General features: G+C 37.1%; 1 protein-coding gene across 1 annotated transcript; it reads right to left on the reverse strand.

Moving 5' to 3' along the window:
- Positions 1 to 1,406: 1,406 nt before the first annotated feature.
- On the reverse strand, positions 1,407 to 21,669 carry LOC126774105 (uncharacterized). Its single transcript, XM_050495435.1, has 4 exons — positions 21,345 to 21,669; positions 20,277 to 20,521; positions 4,615 to 4,711; positions 1,407 to 4,399 (listed from the first exon to the last, which is right to left on the reverse strand). Exons 1-4 carry the CDS (start codon positions 21,496 to 21,498, stop codon positions 4,197 to 4,199), a joined length of 699 nt encoding a protein of 232 aa, XP_050351392.1. The 5' UTR covers positions 21,499 to 21,669; the 3' UTR covers positions 1,407 to 4,196.
- Between the last annotated feature and the right edge of the window lie 1,000 nt (positions 21,670 to 22,669).

The raw sequence follows: 22,669 nt of genomic DNA on the forward strand, positions 1-22,669 counted from the left end.
TTTCGCTAGAGCTTAACTTGAACTCGTAAATCATACAACATATTGAACGACAACCGAAATATATCACCCTGAAGACATAATTTAATTATATTGTTGAGGAGATAACAGACTATTGTATTAGCTAGGTTGGTTTAAGATTTTTTTAAGTGTATATATATATTACGCACCCGACACTCGTGGGCGACGGGTGCGGGTCGAGTGGGAGCCCGCCTCGGCGAGGGAATGCTATTTTCCAATGGAAGGAGGAGTATATATAAACAATCCTTAGATTTACACATCTCATGCGATATCGGCTGCATTTCGCACTACAAACAGTTCTTGATGAATATTCATTACTATTATTTACGATACAACCTTATTCGCTGACATTCAAAATGACATTTTCACACGAATGTGGTGTATTTTCGATAATTGTTTAGATCTCGACCTGAGCTATGTAACGTAATTGGAGATCAAAGTTGTTTATATTTGAACACCTGCCATAAGAATCAGCTGTACATAATGCCATTATATTCAAAAATACTCAGTAGTTTTTTCTAGATTGAATTTTTATACGATTTAAATGAGTAGATAAATGTGAACTTGTTAATATCAATCTAACGTGCTGTAGTAACGGTTCTTGTATAAGTATCATAAATGTTCTTGACAACTCGGTCGGCTCGGGTCTCCTACGAACTTGCCAATATGAGTCTGATACCTTTATGTATTTGAGATCGATATTGAATGACTATGTTAATGTAAGATGAGAAATAAACAAATTCATTAAAATACTTTTTTTATTTATATTTGCTGTATTCATAATCAATACATAAAATACATTTGGAATGTGAGGAAGCAGTAGACGAGCGCTCCTCGGAGCCGCGACCAGTTCGCGTTCACGCAGCGAAGACCAGCGCCGCTGTGTTTTACACGAACCACTATTGTCTAATCCGTAAAATACAAAAGTTTACAATTTTAACAATTCATATCAAGAACAAACACTTAAGAATTTATATAAAATGTCATCCAACACGGTTACAGTTACAATATTCGAGCTACTCTCTGTACAATACAACGGTAGAATAAACGATTTAGTCGAAAAAAGCAATAAAAGATTAACAGCTAGTCATTAAAATATTTCGTATGACGCGTCACACAACAAGAGCAACAACCGGGTCTCGATAAACATTCAATGTTCACTAATGTGAGTGAATATAACAACATGCACCTCGGCCGGGCGTCGATATCGAGAGTAGTACACTCTCGATATACGAGATACGCGACTCCAACAACTACAACATTTCATATATATTAAAAATACTTCGTATGTATCCAAATTCGGAGCCGACACAAGGCTCCCTTAAATTACAGCGTACGTGAGTACGGTTCCTTTCAATACAATGCGTACAAAGATTCGAGCGGCCAATTAAACAAACACTATGTTACGTACATAGTATACAGGAAGGCCCAGTATTAATTAATTTAAACATATATGTACTATACTTTGCACGAATTCTATGGAAATGAACTTTACATAATACTTAAATATATTTAGCTCATACACTCCCTCGCTGACACAGAGACGCGGGAAGCGAGACGGCGTTCACTCGTCAATATCTTAAAATACAGAGGTAGATATCACACGACATCGAGACTATCCCGAATAGCTAATGAAAATTTGGCCACCGTCATATACACCGTACCTATTATAATAAATGACATTTATTGCAATTGAAAAATGCTCTTTTACATACACAATGGCGATTGTCTTCTTACCGATTCATTAATGTCTCACATTATTCAGTTCAAGTAAAATAAGACACGAAAGTAAACATTTCAAAGTGCACAGCGAACAGCAGCGATCGACGCGGGAAGGCGGAGTGCATCGCTAATGATCATTTATAATTAAAACTTTAAAAGTAAAAGCAAGCGTTTAATTAAACCATTACAATAACATTCAAAATTCCAGGAAGTATTACGTCCGAACCAAGAGTAGGCAATATACCAGTTCGGTGTGTGCAAAAGAGAACTTGCTGCGTAGATAAAGTAAAAATGACACACACACAGAAATTCACACCAAGGCAAATTGTGGACACGCGACGTGTGTAGCGCGTCAACATGTAGTTTAAAACGATTAACGATTCAAACATTCACCCAAAACTTCAAATTCATTATATAAATCGAACAGCTACTCGTATTTCAACCACATAACGTATGTATGCCCTAAATGTAATATCGAAGGCAATGCGCGCGAATAACTTACTTATCAGATATATAGAAGACTATAATAATAATGTCCTCCAGACCGATTCCGGCCACGGCGGCCAATCTCAAGAGATTAGCCAACTACGCAGGAGATATTATAGTGCACAAGTGTGTGCGCAAACACAGGTGCACTCTTTATTCCCTAACTCTCACAATCCGATGGGACGACAATCCGACAAGACCGGAAAGAGTTCAGGCGCAGGACCAACGGCTTGAACTTTAAGACTCCGGGCTGCTACTGAGAATTTTCTGACAGAAAAACCTAATAACTTTCTATTGGCCCGACCTGGGAATTGAACCCAGGACCTCCGGGTCTGCGGCCTTACATCAAGCCACTAGACCAACGAGGCAGTCAGGAGATTATAATACATTTAATATAAGTTGTGAACCGTTCTACCGCCCGGTGCGGGGCGGCCCGGCGCGAACGTAACAATATATTGCGAGTTTTTCCATTTTATGTTTCGCTTTGAAAATACGTACATATTTATATAGTTATAATATATTTTTTACAATTTGTAATATACAATTTTTAACTAATGTAACAGGTCATTCGAAAATTGTTATATGAAAGATTTTCCTTGTACACGCCTCCTAACGGCACAATAGTGAGCATGAATAAGTGTTTTAATAAAAAAAGCTTAACATCAGAACGATATTCGATACTTACATGACAATACGCAAGTTTGTATGGTTTCGTAGACAGCGATGAAACAGAACTGAATACTACGACATGCAATTTCTAAACGTAACGTACACAATGATCGCTCGTGGCTCGGCTGCTCAACATCAGCGTGCGCGCCAAAGGCAGCGGTTACATCAACTACAATCGCTCATACGACACAAAAGCACGAGTACGTTTGATTAGGATAAATGCGTATAAGAGTAATATAAAATATTTAAAAACACTATCGAGGCAAAAGTATCAAAGACACCTGCGACCGCTATATCTATGAATTATATAATATAAAGATACAAACGATATATTCGGCAGTTTGCGCGAATTGAACACACGTGATAAGGCAGTGGAGTAACACCTCTTTGTACGTCCGTCATCCAAACCTCGGTCCGGGCGAATCTTCGTGCATTGGTTTATAACTATGACGTCCTAGCGACTAAAAGCTTCGATACGATACGATACAAGTGGCGACTATAATGTGCTTTCGACTCAAGCTTCGAACGAGAATTATATTTATTTCAAGTATTCCCAACGCCACCCGTCCGAGTCATCGTCGTTTTAAGCACGAGACGCCGTCAACGGAACGCAGGCGTACGGGTTGAGACATATAAATGATTACATTATAGAAAAACGTAACCACTCACTCGTAAAGGTATACTGTGATTAATTAAGGTTTTTCTATAAGTCGTCTGAGCGGAAACGAAACATTCCCGGAGAGAAACCCGACTCGCGGCCACTTCGTCAGCCACTACGTTTACTCGGAAACTCGACACCGCAGATGTCTCGCGAGACGGAGTGTCGCGACGCGGGAACTCTGCACGTCTCTATAAATATTATTCGCTCATGTCCAGATATAACCCGATAATTTATTTCTTAAACGATTCCGATACATTTGCACACTATGGGTTTTGATCGTTGAACGTGTCGCGTCGACGTCGACGTCGACGTCGCTCGCAGGCACACAGACACGCTCCTCGCCCGGCTACAATATCTTGTCGTCGAACTGATCGTCGAGGCGGCGGTCGAGACCTCTCGCGACATCACTTCGGAATCGATTCGATCGTCGACACTCGAGAGTTATCGATGCTCGTAATATAATTATTAATTCATAAAAAGTTTTCAGTCGGCCCGACCAGACGATCTGATTACAGAATTGATGATGATGATTTTAGAGCGAGAGTAAGTTTGTAGAACGAGTGTGGGCGGGGCACAGCGCACAGCACAGCGCGGCGAGGGTCGGGCGCGCAGGCGGCGGGGGCGGAGGCGGGGGCGGGGGCTAGTCGCGTGCGATGGGAGTACTGCAGGCCGCGGAAAGCACGCGTCGGCCGACGGGCGAACGCGCCGCTTGCGTCTCCTCCGCATCCGCTGCAGCCTCCGCGCCCGCTTCGCCCTCGGCCACTGCTCCGCTCGCACTCGCACCACACAGTGATGTGAACACGCTACTCGCTGACACCTCGCGCACGCATCGCTTTTGCTCCGCTGCAATTTTATTTTATTAAAAATTGAACGTGCCTGTCCTCGACAGCCGATTGGTCACAGAAGTAGATACTATTGAAATTCATAAGACATTGTTACATTCGTTCTTAAATGGACAAGTGATAAATTACTTTTTGAATAACTTACAATGGTCAGTAAAAGGAAGACGTTAGCCATGATTTTCCTCTTCATAAAATATCATAATGCGTTTAGCTCACCAATAAGATTTTGCACGTTGTCTATGACCACCTCCGTGTTGTACGTGGCATCGACGGCGCGCTGCAGGAACGCTGTCCATGTGCTGAGCTCTGCCTCCTGCGACACACAATACATAGTAGCCATAACATTATATTACGATGGTAGGTTGTGAAAGTTATATAACTATCGGGTTAGTAGTTTTTGAGTGAATCCGTAAAGACGAACTAAGCAGACACACGTCTTTATAATATTAGTGTTTGGTTTATATTTAGTTCCATTACAAGCGTAAGAGCTGTACACGAGGGCTCAGCAGTAACTGAGTAGTAGTAGTTATTGTTGTTATTAATGTTCGCGTTCTTTTGTTTATATTGTCCGATTCAAAGAATCCGCACAAGTTTAACGCGTTTCCTAATGCGGAAGTCATGACTGTTTATCGGGAGTACATAATGTCTGTGCGTACAATTAGCGTGTTGTAGCTGAATGGAGCCTCGGCCGCGTCAGACACACCGGCAACGATCCTAAAATAAAATATGACATCTGCCGTCGGCCACCAGCGCGCTCGTCTCCCAGTAACACGTCTTTATCGAACATTTTGATATCATAGGAAACTACGACACGACGATTTTATTTTATTTTGCTTTTAACGTGATATTATTACGTCCATAATATAATAACCGAATAATTAAAATACTGTTGTACAACAAATATTTCAATTTTAAAAGCTTTAATGAGGTTTTGGCCTAATGTAACGTATTAACGGGGGTGGCCCCTTAATTTTCCACTGCTAACCAAGGCCACCACTCCCTCGAGGTTCTCCTGAGATTCTTAGGGCTGGAGTTGGTGGATACATGTGTGGTAGAGTGATATCCGACACGTACAGGTTTCCTCGCGAAATTTTTCTTTACCGTTAAGCACGAGATGAAATGTAAGGTAATATATAGTAAAAATATAATCTATATGTAACCTAAATGGCACAGATAGGAGGCACGTGTGTCGCGTATCGAGCGAGCGACGTGGGCCGAGGGCCCGCGGTGGTCGCGAAGCCGCACGACCACGAGCACCTCCCGGTGTCGCGTTACACGACTCCCTTCCCCGGCGTCGGTGTTGTCGGACACCACAAATCAGGTCAACGCTGACTTTAGTCACACTACAAATAATCTTGGTTAATTAAAACGAGTCTACGAAGTAACTTTAACATAAGCAAACATATTCCTATGTTTGTATTTTTGTGTAAAGTATTAGTTTAATATGAAGATCGTTTCAATTAAAAGTGTTTTCGATTATAAATAAACGGAACTATCTGAGAAATATTATGTTAGCGAAAACAAAAGTACTTATTGGTCGCTATAGAAAATGAAACATTATAAACTAACCGTACAATACAAATTGGCATTGCAATCATATTAATCCACATAAAACGCCCCATGAGGGATATTAATATAATTATTTATCATTGAAAAATCCCTCTTTGTTAAGGTTCCTCACCTTAAAAAAATTAATTAATCATTCCAGTCGACGACCTCACAAAATATATTTAGTAATTAATCAAGTTTTTATTGAAAATAATTTGTCTTTCACGTGTACCTACTACGTTAAAATTAAAATGAACATTATCATTAAAATTAAAAGATATGGAATAACTTAATATAATAATTATTTTTTGAATAGATACTCATATAAATGAATTATGAGTGAGGTCAAGCTCGTTCTGCATGAAATAATTGATGGTACACAGTTGTTACTAATACAATAAAAGTAAGCGCAATTAAACAGTTACACAGTTTTCGTATTTTGATAATTTCTTTTCATCTCCTAAATAAGGTTGAATGTTTGCTTTATCTTTCCAAAAATGCACAAAAAGATACCGAAATAGATTTAAAAAGACTAAATAGTGTAAAAGCTGCGCGCGGAATACTTCCTGTTACGCGGCATGCGTAACCAGTTGCGCGCGGCGCGTGCGCGTGCGCGTATAAATAGCTGTGACGGTCAGGGCCGCGATGCGCGGTCGCTGCACTATTTCGGCTGCGCTAGGCTGATGTCATCTCGATGATACTATGATGATGGATTAATTGACATTTCTTTAACCCACATTTTAAAGAAACCATAAAGAAATAATAATCCATTGATTGATACATGAGAGTACGTGAGGTAAGTTTGGGACGTGCACTTAAGACTCGATTACTCGAATGGTGCCGTTATTTACCTTCACTTGTATTTGTTTTTATAAAAATCAAAGTTACTCAGACATTAAATAAGTGTAGAAAGAACCATAAGAGCCTTAGCAGTGGGTCAATCGGTCAGGCCGCGACGCGATCCTGTTACTATGACCGATATAACGATGACGCTGATCAAATTTAGACATTCAATGAATCCATCCTTCTCGCCTCCCAGCTAAACAACATGCGATTCGCTAACGTTTAAACGAAATATTCTGTAGATATCTGGTAGTATGAATATTAGTAGCAGTAGTAGTAGTTTGGTAGTATAGTAGTAATATATAATAGTATATTTGGTAGTATGAATTAAAGCTAATTAAATTGATATCCATGCTTTGCTCTCTTAAGACCTATTTTGGCAATTTTTTTAATTTTACTTTATTTTAGTATTATTTTAATCAGCATGGTGTGTCCCGCCGCTGCTTGGCGTAGGCTTCTCAACTGTTTTTCCATAATATAATGCTTCCTATATTTTTTGAATACGTACAAGACCAATCGTTTTAAAAGAAGACTTGTTTAGAAGTTTTCGGAGTTTAACAGGATAAAACCGCGTACTTGACAGAACACAAACAGAACCTAGCAGAAGCAGATTGTTTTATTTTTATTTTACTGCTGATTTCATCTATATTTTTTACAAGTTACTTTATAATTATTACACACTACACTGACTATTTTCCTCTAGAATGTGGAACTTTGCTGCACCGTTCAATGTACAATGACAAGTCACCGGCAAAATGTGTTGCCGACTTCTATCTGTAAAACATCAGAAAACCTTCAAGAAGAAATCTTTTTGATTTCTTTGAACCGTCAAATTTGCCGCCCCAAAACTCTGCCGCCCTAGGCTGAAGCCTACTCAGCCTGTTGGTAAATCCGCCACTGTGTTTATGGTATATTAATTAGTAATAAGGCTTCCTCACGGAGTTTCATTTACAGAAACCGAAAAATGTCTCGACTAATAAAAAGAGGTCACCGACGGATCTGAATATTAATATACGGCCGTTCAAGCAGAGCGCACAAACAGAACAATAAACTATGACATAAGGATCTCAACACAGGCGTTCGGATTGAATGGCTTCAAACGTTAACCTCAATAACGAGTTCGGAAGATTATATGTGTATAAAGATGAGGATGCAGCATGTACCTCTGCGCGAGAAGTAACATGCTCGAAACAAAACAGGTTAAGCACCCAGTGCTGCGAATGAGCGTTAGTGTTAGTTAGCACAATAGTCAGGACCCCCACGCGTGACGGAACACAAACAACAGGCGACGTCACGAGCGCCACGCTCCCGCTCCCTCTCACATTACACGGAGAACACGGGGCACCCACTAAACGTGCGGGCACAAAATTATTATTGGGAAAATTTGAATTAAAAAACATTTTTATTTGTCGAGGAGCATTTTTTTGATGATGATTCAAACAAAGTCTCGCATGTAGAATTATTTATTTCAAGCGGGTTAGTGTTCGTTTTAGTATCTATATTGCATTTGTCGTAGCTGAAATATATTTTACTATTAAAACGATTACGACGAAACAATCTTGTTAGTAGCGATCTAATATTGTATTTTGTAACAAATGGAACATTTGCTAATCCGAAGATTAATTTACTTTTAATTAATCTTGTAAAATTATGATTTAAAAGTTTTTGTAACATTCTCATTGGATAAAATTACCTAATTTCATTTGATGTAAATGCAAAATTTCGTGGCCGTCATGTGACGGAGAAAATTGGGTCAGCGTCGGAGCAAGGTTAAGGACCATCGAACTGTGTCGCGCGTCTCCCCCGTCCCCCCCCCCCCTCACACCTCCACGCATGTTCCATCTGTGATTAAGAGCTTTTGAAATATTCTTACAACTACGTTTAAACCGTTTCAGGTAATTATTTTGTCCCAATACGCGATTTTACAAAAATATGTATTTTGTTTAAATAATTCATTTAAACTTGCAAAATGTATCACGGCGCGTGTTGACCTCTTAATTAACCTCGAACTGGCAGGCTGGCTCGGCTCTTTGATCCTATAATAATTTGACCTCACTGTATTAACTTTTAAGATATTATAATAGTGTGTGATGATCCGGTTATTATATGACAACTATATTAAAGTGTTTAGTCATTCCCCATTAAATTTTATGTTATACTAACTCGTGAAGTCATGACTGATGAAATGCGAAGGAAGCGACCAATTGAATGTATATTATTTATGTAGCTTATGTTATTCTTCTAAAATAACCATATTGTATACATACGTTTTCAAAAGTAATTGTAGTGATTAATTAAGAAACAAAGATAACCAAAATAATGTAATCACTAATCGCAAGTAAACCCAAAACAGATACACAATAGCACGCGACACTGACCGAATCAGTCGTGTGGACAAACATGTTTATCACGAGATTGCGAATTCAGGAGAGATACGGCGCGACCCACTTTTATTTATCAGACACTGTACTGTTCTAGTACGGTAACAGAGACATAATGTAATCTTTAATTTCGATCTAGCAGATTTATCAACAAGAATAATTAAAAGTAAGAAAATGGAAGTAACGTCCACAGAAATCGCCACTGCAGGGATGCGGGCCACTCCTGGCACCGTCGCCGCGCCCGTGCCGCTAACGTGAGTCCTAAGACGTCATACTACTTGTGCCCGTTGTTAGGGCGCACTCGCCATTTAAATCGAAATACAGTGTGTCTAGCGGTGATTGATGACGAGCCTCAACCATCCACAACCTACCAGCCCCACCACCGGGTAGAGATATTCGAATGTATTCTTTAAAAGTAATAGGTTATTTATTATGGATCTATATGTACATATAAATTCATATACAATTCAAAAACTCGCGTGTCTATAAAGGATTCTGTCGTCACATCTATTTAAAATCTTAAAAATCTGTTAAAGGAAAACCCCTGCTTTATTATTATATTCTGTCTCGTATATAATATCACATAGACGTACCTCTTCCCAGACTAACGTCTATACGTTCTGAAAACGTTATAATACACATCATAAGGCAGCGGTCTAGTAATAATAACACTCATATGGTCTCAGACAAACAAACTTTCTAGGTAGAAACTTTTCTATGTATAATATATTGGCATGACTTTCACCAAACCACAGGAAAACGCGTCTAATATCAGATGATGCGCAAAACATGTTCTCGTTACATGAACATTCATTGTTATATGTTTATTTGACTTCATATTAAAAAAAAAATCGTACAATCGTTAAGAAGTAACATTTAACATGTAAAAATAGTACGATCCGAGGGGCGAAGTTCCCGCGAGTCCGGGACGCAGCGGAGGCCGTCCTGTGCTTTCACCGATTAGGCGAACAATGCCTCCGCACGACGCGCCGCCCGCGCCGTTAGAAAGGTAATTTCCGTATACATGCAAATCCCATGCACGAGATATTACAATTGCCATCATATTTGATTGTAACGCTGTTTTGCTTTTACCGTCGCCTTTAACAGAGCGTATCCGTTGTGTCGAACGACTGTTACACGTCGACACGTTAATCCGACCCGAAACGCGGATACATCTTTCGGACCTTAACGGTATATTATGAAAGTTAATACATATGAGTCACTCCTACCTTTAATTCGATCGTAATGGAGATGAAACGACAGTATTTGTCGAGTCGCTAAATGACGAATGAATCTAAATCACGCAAATGGATTTCACTCGCTGCTTTTCTTTTCTGCTGCTACAATTTTATAATGCAATGTTGATTTAATTAAATTCACAAAGAAACGTTGACGCAGTCATTAAACGGCGGACACTGGACTTCACACGCGCTTGCTTTGCATTTAAAAGTGACAGTGCAAGGTTGCGTCGACGCATTTTAATCGGGATCGGCTATTGATACTGATGCTATCTAATTGAATCCTTTTCTATTACTGAAGGTGTGAAAGTGTAACACGGTCTGCAACGGTTACAGACTTTCCCACCCACGTACGTTTGCAATTATTATTTGAACAAATTTAAATTACCATCAAACACTACTACATTGATATCAACATTATTATTTTTATTATGGGACGAACCGGTTGGCGTGGTTGGTAGATACTTGCCTTTCACGCCGTAGGTTGTGGGTTCAATTCCTACCCAGGATAGACATTTGTGTGCATGAACATGTATGTTTGTCCTGAGTCTGGGTGAAATTACCTATATAAGTATGTATTTACAAAAGAAAAGTAGTATATGTAGTATATCAGTTGTCTGGTTTCCATAACACAAGCTTTGTACAAGCTTAATTTGGGACCAGATGGCCGTGTGTGAAAAATGTCCCAGGATTATATTATTATTATGTTCGAATCGACCAGCAACAGTTTAAAGTGAAGTCAAAGCTACGTGAAGAATTTTACAAGGCCGCGATACATCAACAATTGACCCCGGTTTAGTCGACCCGATCAGATAGTGACCGTGGAATGATTGATGTCGACACCTCGGGGTCGCTAACCTGTTGAACAGTCTATACTAACGATCCGAGTGATGACAATGAGTTCCGTATCACTGTCTCTGTTTTAATTAAACTCGATGCGATAACAGATAAAATCGCGTTATCGTTGGATTAGTAATGTTTACAGTTGACCGTGAGATATCTTATTGAGAACGTTTGTATCTGGCGCTTCGTAAACGACGCGAAGGTGGGTGAACTGTTTGTGTGTTTGCATGTCGAACATCAGTGAGTGTAACCGTGTTATTTATATTAGTAAGTACTGTTTAATCGATTATCGTATCAAATTTCTTATTTTGTATTGAGCTATCAGCGCGGTAATCAAATTTAAATTTGTCTCCAATAAAGGCAACCGGATCGATTACTCTTTAACCACTACAACATAGAAACTAAAGGACTAGAAAGGTTTGTAAGACTTCACTTGTGTTCCACGAAAGTTTTTAATAAGAATAAATAGTCTAGTGTCGGAAAATTAAAGAAAAACAACGTAACATACAAAAAATGAAAAAGATCACGAGAGGAAAATGTTAATAGGAAATAATATAAAGAATGAACAAAAGGCCGAAAAAGTCGGTATAGTTCCTGAGCAATAAATTACAAAGTTTCGCTCCGAGAACATAATTGCGTACATAAGATGGCCAAAACTACGCGCGGCGGATTATGTTTCAGACAATCATATCTGTCTTGTTTCTACATACTTAGCTACAAATGAGATAATGGTAATTCATACGCATTCAATTTAAAATGCAATTTTGAGATGTGCAATATGAAATCAGACTACGGCTAGACGTGTCTCGTCGAGACTCGGAGACAACAAAGTCCTGGCGCGACGGTCGACGACTCCCCGAGTGTTGGCACTTGGCACCGGTCGCGGCCGGAGCGGCACCAGCCTCTACCATTAAACAGACAATAAATGACTTCATTGAGCTCTAATCAACGACGTCAAAGCCGAAATATCACTTCCATGTAACAAACATCGGCCTGTAATTTGTGTAACTATATGAAACTACGTGTTTTTTTAAATAAGATCGCTAAAACAAACCACGTCCCACGTCTCGCTATTAGACTATTTATCGTAAGTATTTTATTATTTTCTATTATTAGCATGTATTTTATGTAGAATATATTGAAATTTGTATAATATATATTTTTGTTGGTACAATGTAATAGCATGAGCCACCTGTCTCGTGTCACGTGTCAGCGATCAATCAGTCGCTCCAGCGCGACGGCGGCGGCGAGCGTGAGACATTATCGTGTTAACGGCATAATTGCTGTCGACTCAATTGCCCGCACGCTTAATTGGCGAACGCATGTGATTTCATCGCTCACCCTACATCCTCGATGACCGTTGCCCTCCACGAGGCGACACTGAGGGGTCCCGCTCCCGCAGACTCGCAAATCGTTCTGTCTACATCCTAATTGAAAATAAACAATATATCCAAAACATCAATGTTAATGAATATATAAAGCAGGTATAGGTATGTCACATGCGTAAAAAAATGTGTACATCGATAATTTTACGAGGAGTAAATAATTTGCCTCTCGCCGCTGTCGCGCCGGAGCCGACGTTCAGTATACATTAACCACTACACTAGTTTTCATATTTCCTTTTGAAAATTGCTCTACTTAATGTTCGGTATTATTCAAGCCGAACGAGATTATGCAATAACGTTACAATGAATATTTGTTAAATAAGTTTTGTCAAAGCTAAGATTTTAACAAAAACTACAAGAAAATGCGACAAGCAAATAAGTTGATTAAGTCTTGAAAAAGTTTTTCAATTGTAGCAGAAACTGTTACAACTATTGAAACAATATTTAAAATTTATATACTGGCTAAGCGTATCGCTGTATTCGATACCGGTTAGTGCGCATTCTTTACCGGGACAGTAAAACTAAATTATAACGAAGAAAACGAAATGCGAACATTACGTAGGATTGTTATAATCACTGAGACATAACTTATTTATAAAATTTATTACTGCTCCCCGCTCGCCGGTTTGCTAGGCGTATATAAAGATGGGACAATTATTTCATCAAAACAAAAAAATAAATATATACTAAATATATCCCATACATATTTTTTTATATAAATTTTTTTAGTTTGCAGGCGGGCGAATGATAATGGCCGCCTTAAGGAATATTACCATTCCTCACATCGCCAATGTGCCACCAACTTTGGGAGCTGTAGTTACACTGCCACTTTAAGCCGTAACATAACAACACTAAGTAAATCAAATCCACCGACCACCAACTATATCCTATCATACCTATGTAGGTGTGATAGTGAGACAGCGGTAGTTTTACATCTTTTCAAGTCATCATTTTAAGTCTTACAAGTTATTGGTACCGATTATCTTAACCAAGTTTTGGTGTATTTGTGTCAATCGGTAATGAAACTATGCGATACCGTCTGTGAGGACGCAAATCATCACTTATTCTACTTTATATGTACAAATGTTTCCCGTAACCACGGCCACTGAGCACATGCTAAATTAACTAATTTAGTGTTGACTTCGCATTCACGATGTGAGGACGGTTATATTTTATTATATTGACGGGACATATGAGCGTTAGAAAATCTTACATTAGCATCTGTCATTTAATGTTTGATTTAACAACCAGTTCACTCCAGTGTAAGCAATCGTAACACATTGATATATGTACCAGAAATTGTCCCCTTGACCACAATACCAATAATGACCAATGCTATGATCACTGTTAAGTGTCCAGTGCGCAGTGCCAGCGTTTATAATGTGCTAAGCGCTTAATAGTTTTAATCTTCGACGCGATCTTGAAACGGTCACGAGCTACTGGTGAACGATCACGTTCCGTTCGCAATATACGCTTGAATTATAACCATTAGAACAAATTAACGATGTAATTACCGTTTTCAATTTTTACTGGAGAATCGTTAACTGTTTATATTTAGTATTACGAGATATTTTCCGAGTCTGTTTTAACCTCAGTACAAGACCTATATTCGTCCTTTAAGCTCAAAATTTTTACTTATTCAAATAGAAAATTAAATGTGGACTTGAATCTTTTAAAGAAACTCCATGTTAATACACACCGTCTGACTTTTTATTCTCTTAATATCTGATAACGCTTTACATAGGACATAACATAATAGAATGTTCCAGACATAATCTGCAATCTCGTATCTGCCTCGTTGGTTTAGTAGCCAATTTATAAGGCTGTAGATCCCGATTAGGTTTAAGCACCTTTCTTTCGAAAAATTCAGTGGCAGACTGGAATCTAAAAGTGTACAGAGATAATGCTCCCATGCTTCGGAAAGTACGTAACGACGATAGTCTTGTTTCTCAACTCATTTTGGTTGGGTCAGATTTGTTGTCCTATCATTGAGTGAACTTGTGTTAAACATGTTCAGCGAGGTTGGCTAGTCTCGCCTAAAGATGGCTGCCGTAAACAAAATCGGACCGGAGGACATTACCGTTTCATATAAAATTAAAGAAATACAAAAAAGTCCTCACGTTTATTGAAATATTGACGTTAGAAGACTTACAAAAAGCGTTCGATGATTTGCAATACGTTTGTAGTGCTTAGAATTTTGCAACGACCTTAAGTCGCAACGCGGTCCATTTCAAAGAAGCTGATGAAACATCGCAAATACAATTACAGCAACATGCGTCCGTGAATGAGGTGTAATCGTGAGCAATGAAGGCGAATGATTTAAGTGAGTGAGTGTGAAAAATTGTATGCGCGGGCGAGGATAATCAAGTGATTCCGCGGGAGTAATGAGGGTCGTCGCCCTCGGGCTAGCGGCGCAGCGGGGCCAGCACTGGAAGCCGATGGAACCCGCAACCGTGCTTACCGGCCTAGTATCTAGTACACTCCGATTTAAACTAGCTAAAGCAAATAAAAATAGGAAATAACATATATTTTTATTTATTTTTTAACAAAACACAAATTATAAATACGTTTATGTTTGTTTATGGAGAGATCGATCGATATTTCTTACATCTTCGTTCAGAAACAAGGTATTCTGTGGTGACGAAAACTATTAGACTGCACTTATTACATAAATTAATAACGAAGTTTAAAGGACAATTCTTACGTCATTACTTTCATACTTTTTACTTTATTTCTATTTGGATATATTCCATCAATGAATAACATAGTATGTTACAACTACGCCGAGCGGTACTAACGTGCACGTAATATTGACTGCGATGTCGTAACTCGTAACACGCGGCGTACTTGCTCGTATTGCAAAAACTAACGTGTTGAAGGAAACTCGGCGGCTCGTGCTCTTGTGAGAAAATAGAAATATTTGATGGCATGTTATTGCGAATGAGGCCAACGCTTAGTGTAGTTTTAAAGCTGCTAATTTTTTTAAACTAAAAAAGCTGATAAATAGATTTAAAAAAAAAACAATACACAATATATTGTACCTTCATGCCTGGTAAAAAATAAATACAAATAAAATTTAATGTGTTCAGGTTGTTTAAAAACAGGTTTTATATATGTTAAAGTTAACACAGTTAAACAAATAGCACCAAATGACATAGCTTAGTTTAACAAAAGAGAACAGCGAGTACACAGTAATGCAATGGTTATAAAATTACAAGTAAGTGCGTAGTAACTCTCGTACTAATGTGCACATAAATGCTACGTCGATGTTGATCCGACTATTGAACTCGGTTGCATGAAGAAAAAATACAAACGAGATCGTATCATTGATATGGATTTTAAAGTAAATTCCGACATATTAATAAATTCAATAGTCAAATAGAACATTTATGTATGTTTTCATGCAATCCGGGTGCGTTATTTTTTCAAAGTCATCGTAAGCGCGTTGTGCGTAATATAAAAAAACTCACAAAAATAGTCTTAAATAGGTGCGCGACAAAAAACCGACGTAAACTATTAACAATGCGATTTCCATCAGTAACCGTGTGGGAAAAAATAGTAAAAACTAATGGAGCCAGTTTTTACAGCGGTAGTGCTTCAAGGCAACGACCGCCAATTATGTATCAACAAAACAATGTTACAAGTAATTTGTTATCGTCACACATCTCTAAATCACTCCACACTACACTTTACAGAACTAACACGACCGAGCACCTGTTAACGAACTGAATTCAATAGATTAATCCCCCGTCGGTCTTGCTTGATAACATTTGAAGAAAACACGCATCAAAATAGCGATTAAAGTTAGTAGGTTTTCAAGTTTGCAGAATGCAGTAACTTAGCTCGCATTATGAACAAAGTGATTTGATGAAGTAATTGTTATGAACGTGGAAGTAAACCTTACACAACGATTACTCGTGCAGTGTAAAGGCATTTCATTAAACAGCCAGCTGACATTAAGGACGCGCGATCTTACAAACAAAAAGATTCAATAGTGAGAACGCTTAACAATACCACTTTGTTAAAACATCATTTACAGTTCGTTGCTATAACGTGGGAACATTTCGTATGATTCTGATTCATTTATTTATTTACACGCAGTGGGACCTCCAGGTGTCCGCGTGCTCGCTAATATCGATATTATCGCAGTATCGAATTTAATCTTTCTTCGAGCTATCATTTAACTTGCAATGTTTGTTATTTCTTTAAGATCAAGTTTTGCTTCCTCTTATCCTATGGAGTTGAAATTTTACATGTTGGTTCAGTTCCGGTGACAATGCATTCATATGGTAAGCATGATCCGATTCTTCATCTAGGATTGGCTCCAGACTCCTTAACGGTCAACAGCATAGACATGAAATTTTGTATATAAAACCTTGTTTTTATGAATGTGATTTATTGCAAGCTTATATAGCTTCACAAGTGGCGATCAAATATTGCAATTGCGTTTTAAAGTAGTACTACATACGATAAGAGTTTAGCTTTTAATCTTTTTTAATGATCTATTATAATTACTTTGTTATTTGGGAATAGTACTACACATACACACATACTTTTAGTATGTATGTGTAGTTGAAGTAAATAAAACCTAGTACGAGTGGAATACCACTTCCATAGTAGAAAGTTAGTTAATCGATTTATGGGAAGTCTAGAAACAATCCGAACGAGTTTCTATACAGACAGATCAGAAAGGCTAACATGTAGAACAAATAAAAAAAAACATTAATTTTCAGAAGCATATTGCGACAATTTGAAACCGAAGCTTTTGGGTTGAAAATGATAATGTGGAATCAATTGACGTGTTAGAAAATAATGGATAAAAATCAAAGCACAACAAAGTGTTCATTGTGCTCGAGTTGATGTACAGACTGTCTGCCGTGAGACGAGGATGAGACTTAAGTATTTAGATCTTTAGAAGCGACCGACTTAAGTAAGTGCCACGCTTAGGCAACTATTACGACTTCTCCACTAATGAGTGTTTCAAAACCGTGTTATAAAATTAAAACATGAATAATAGTATTCTTATTTATTATTGTTATTTAACGTAAATTTTGATTACATAATATTGTTGTAAATGCTGCGAAGCAAATTTAGGTTCTTCTTTTGTCACTTTGTCTAAACATCTCAAAAAACGTTTTAGAGTTCCAAGATTAAAATTATCTATAATAGATTTCTTTCGTCTTCGTCGTCTTTCGTCTTTGACGAAAGTCTTCAACCAATGCGTCTTACCTGCCATGACATACGGTGCCGAAACGTGGACACTAACTGATGATAAGATCAGAAATGAGATTATCCGGAAAAGAACCGGAGTCACCGACATAGCTTGCAAAATTAGCAATACAAGACTCAGACTCAATAACCAGCTGGTTACCAGCTGGTTATTGAGTCTGCACAAACCCCGGATGTAAATATAGATCGCTATATTTAAATTATATTAGAAGATGACTTTCCTGCAAATATAATAAGTAACGAAACGTAATAATTCGGGCATATATAAAATACGACCCCATGTATATGAATTATGAACGAATTAGGACTTCGCAACAAGCAAGTGCCGCAATTGACACTCGTGCGTGTGCGATGTTTTAGATCCATATAAATCTTAGTGTCATTCGAAACTTTTAGATATATTTTTGTAAATATATAATAAATACATTGCGCTTCTTGAGATGGTATTTAAATTTTAATGTGGATCTTCGAGTCTAGACACAAACCAACCTACACCTGAACAACAATACAGATATGATAAAGCGGTAAGTCGCCGGTCCGTGCGCGGTTTTCAAGTGAATGTTGCCGAAACTACAACAGATACGCGGTAGGTAGTTGTAAAATTTGGACTAGTAGTTTTAGAGATAGTTACATACTAGTATACACTCTTGTATGTATTCATGAAATATTTCAATGAACACCTGAAAAAGACTGTACGAAAGTGGAGAGGTACAGTCCACGTACATACGAGCAGCTTAGCTCGAACAGTAGTAACAGTATTATAATATTTGTTTATATTATTATTTATTACTATTTATTGATAAAATCTTGTAAGTTCGGATGCCATTCGGAAATAAAAAGCGACAATAGATGCAAACATTAACTATATAAGTAGATTACACGACGAATGCGACTCTCGCAATCACAATCGTCACCTAAAACAAATGAACATGACGTGACAAAGGAGACTTTCTCTCGCTAACTTCTCGCTTCATCACATGAATCATTTTCCTCCAATTTTTATGACACGAAATGATGCGACACTTGTCAAATCGATTTTTAATGTTCTTGATAAATATGTTTTATCAATTTGTATGAAGTGTGAATTGCACTTTAAAGTAAACAAAACTCATTTATATTGTTATATGCAGCTGATCGCTCTTGCAGGATGTAAGCTTTCTTAGAAAGTCTACAAAAAGTATTTGGTTTCACCAAACTTGGGCCATTCGTTTTTATGATAAGCGATAACGTAAAAACAAATGAATATATAAATAGATAGTATAATAACAAATATAGGTACAAAAAAGCAACTGTTTTTTTTATTAGGTCGATTTTTTTTATTGTACCTACCATCTATTAATATTGATTTTCTTGTAATATTGTACCACCCTTGATGAAATTAAAGCTCAGATCTATGCCTACAACTATACGTATAATTATATACCGATTATAAGTAAAGGAATAAACTGAATTACAATCGTATGTATAATTATAATTATAAATTTTTCGAGCTTATACGGAAACATTTAGATTCGACCTTATACGTTTATTTTATTATAATGTGTTATAAAGATTTATTCATTATCTTAAACACGAACGAAGTTATATGAATAACTTTTGTCCGCCTACAAATATCAGATGACTGAACAAGAGCATATTATTTAATTCGATCTAATACGGCATGTGTCACATTCAATATTTTAGTCTAATTATATGAACTGTATTCGTCTGAATGACTTATGTAAATGAATTATGAACAGAGTAAAACATAATTAAATTGTTTTTGTGGAATACATTTGAAACAAGATTACTTTAAGGTATTTTTAATTCTTTGAACATAATACATTGTCGTACCTCCGCCCTTCTGTAATAAATATATAAGCTGCGTAAATTATTTACTCTACCGCAGATTTTACTTTGTTTTCTTTTAAAACATTCTTATATACAGACAGTTATGTCTGTTTGTATGTAGTTTGAGTTTCTAAGGCGTCAATATCGCAGTGGTTTACGGGCCACCCAGCTATGTAAAAGTCATAGGTTCGATCCTAACCCTTTGGACAATTTCGCGGTGAAGTAATTACTTCAACTAGGACCAATGCCACCTTGTTTTAAACTAATGTACACGGCTCTTACATGAAAGTAGTGAGTTTAAATCCGGTGAGATTCAAATTACCTTCAGGGATGTAGGAATAATCTTATAATCAATGTCTTAATAGCTAAGAAAGTGTTACCAAGAAATGGGATTGTCATTATTTTGACTTTACATTTATCTTGGTTCAATATTTCAATCTGTTTTGTCAAAATTCCGCTTTTAAAATTGCTATCCTTTGTCATTGTAAATTTTTTTATATATATAGTTTTCATTTTATTTTGATAATTTTTCAGTATGTATAAGTCACATGGATGTGACCTTTTGGATCAAACAAACTTACCATTTTAGCGAGCATGGTGTCCATCTGAGGCTGGTGCGCGGCTGTGAGCAGGTGTCGGATGCGGGACGCGTTGGCCACGCACTGCGCCATGCAGCGCTGCAGCGCGGCCGCTTGGCGGACCAACGCCGCCGAGAGCGGTACGCCCTCTCCTGAAGCGCTGCGCAGCACAGACTCCAGCACGTGTGCGTGCTGTGACACATAATCTAGGCACCGCCGCAATTCCACTGCATCACGTTGTTGGCGGTCTGAGAAGGTACACTAAGTAAAGTCATCATAATAATTTTTTGTAGTACAGATTGCAGCTCCTCCCCATTACACAAGTCAAAGAAGATATGTATCTATATAATCCTATGCCGCTTCCAAAACACTTTAAATGACTCCTAAGTTCATTGTAATTTACCTGTGGCAAGAAAATGTTATTGAAGCATTATTATCATATACATCTAGCCAGCCAACCGCACACTCAGTACTGCAACAGCAACACTCAGTATCACTGTGATTCAGTTTAAAGGGTGAATGAGACTGAGCTAGTATAACTAGAGCCAAAAGCTACATGACTACTTAATTTCCAAGATTAGTGGTGCATTTAAAATTTAAGGATTAGTCAATATTTCTTACAGCACCAGTGTCTTTGCACGACGGTGACCACTTACCATCCGATGGCCTATTTTCTTATCAGCTTACCTATTTCATAAAAAAAAAAAATATAAGACAGACATGACATGACATATTTATTACAGAAATTCAATAAACATTAGTGACCAGTAACATTTAAATAACTACATAATAAACAAACAAAATTTTTAATATACATATATATATATATGTATAAGAAATAATATAACTAGTACTTGTTAAAATTTTAGGTTTTTGCCAACAACAAATAATAATAAAAAATATTTTTTTTAAAAATTGAAATGCCTAATATAGAGGAGGATTACTCTTTTTCATTAGTAAAGTTAATACTGCGATTTTACTCAGATTTATTAATTTCACATTGCATTCTAATGACAACAAATTTAAAAAACATAGTTTATAAAGAGCAGTTTTGTATTTTATTGTATTTACCATGAAAATCGTAAATTCTTTGTGTTCTTCTCTGATATTTTTCCTCTTGTATTTGTCTATCAGCTTGAGCTTGCTTTTCTCGGGCTTCGAGGACTTCCAAGAAAGAAGAAAATAAAGATTTCCTCTCGTTTGTATTTGTAACGGTTTCTTGCATCTTTGCTGTTTGTAATTTTCAGAAGATAATAACACGGATGGTTGGATATAAAACAATTATATAAAGCAAACCTTTTGAATTAATTATTATTCAATTCATAAAAGGTCTGATAACCAAGAAAGACGAAACTAAACTAAAATAAATTTAAAATCACACAACCACTCTCAAATATACACGGACAGCAACTGTCAAGTGACAACTGTATCAGTGACGCCAACTCCTACGGAATATTCCCCCGAGGACCATCTTCAAATTCCTCTAAATATCGATTAGGAATCCCTACATTTTTGTTGTACACTCGGTTTGAGAGGTAATTTCAAATATAAATTAAGAATACATTCAAGTAGTATAAAATAGCTTTTGTATTCATACGGGTGCACTTTACACATTTATATACATTAATTAATAACCTAATAATATTAATGATGATAACAATGAAATTAAACGATTTTTATTTTCCATTCAGTGGCCAGAAATCGAAGCCCGGATCTCCTACGTTTTGCACAAGCACGCTGTCTGTTGAGCTGATTATTTCAATCTCAATATATTATAGTTTTTTGATATTTCAATTTGCCACGCTTGGAGTTTATATTTGGTTTAGTTTGTTGGTTGCGTTCGAGGCTTAACATAAATTGTAGAGTCGTACGTTTTTTAAGGTAAAAAAATCTTGAATAATAGCCCCCTTAAATAAATGTACCCCCTAAAAAAATTCACTTGAACATCTTGACTCCCCCCAAATTTGGGGGTAGAACCCCCATGTTGGCATCACTAAACGGGATACCTAACTGATAAGTCGAAATTTTGACATTGACAGTTTGTCTTGATAACTACTTATTCATATTTTGTAATAAATAAGATTTAAGAATAGGAAAAAAAGTGTAAGATGGTCGTCGCACTAAAAGCCGTATAATAATGGAGTGAATTCTAACATAACTAATAAAAACTCTGTTTTATATAACTAGTTTATAATAATATGCATAATTAGCTTGTCGTTATAATTAAATTAAAATATTTTTTTTATCATATCCAACCTGATCTGAGATATTATAGTACAATGATGAAAAAGTATAATTTAATTTCATTTAAATTTATATTGTTTTCAGTATAAGGCCGAATGATTTCGTTCTTTGCCCCTATAATAAAAGGCTTATTTCAAAGTTCTTTTCACTAT

Source organism: Nymphalis io, chromosome 16 (assembly GCF_905147045.1).
Source record: "Nymphalis io chromosome 16, ilAglIoxx1.1, whole genome shotgun sequence".
In the NCBI taxonomy this organism is placed as follows: domain Eukaryota; kingdom Metazoa; phylum Arthropoda; class Insecta; order Lepidoptera; family Nymphalidae; genus Nymphalis; species Nymphalis io.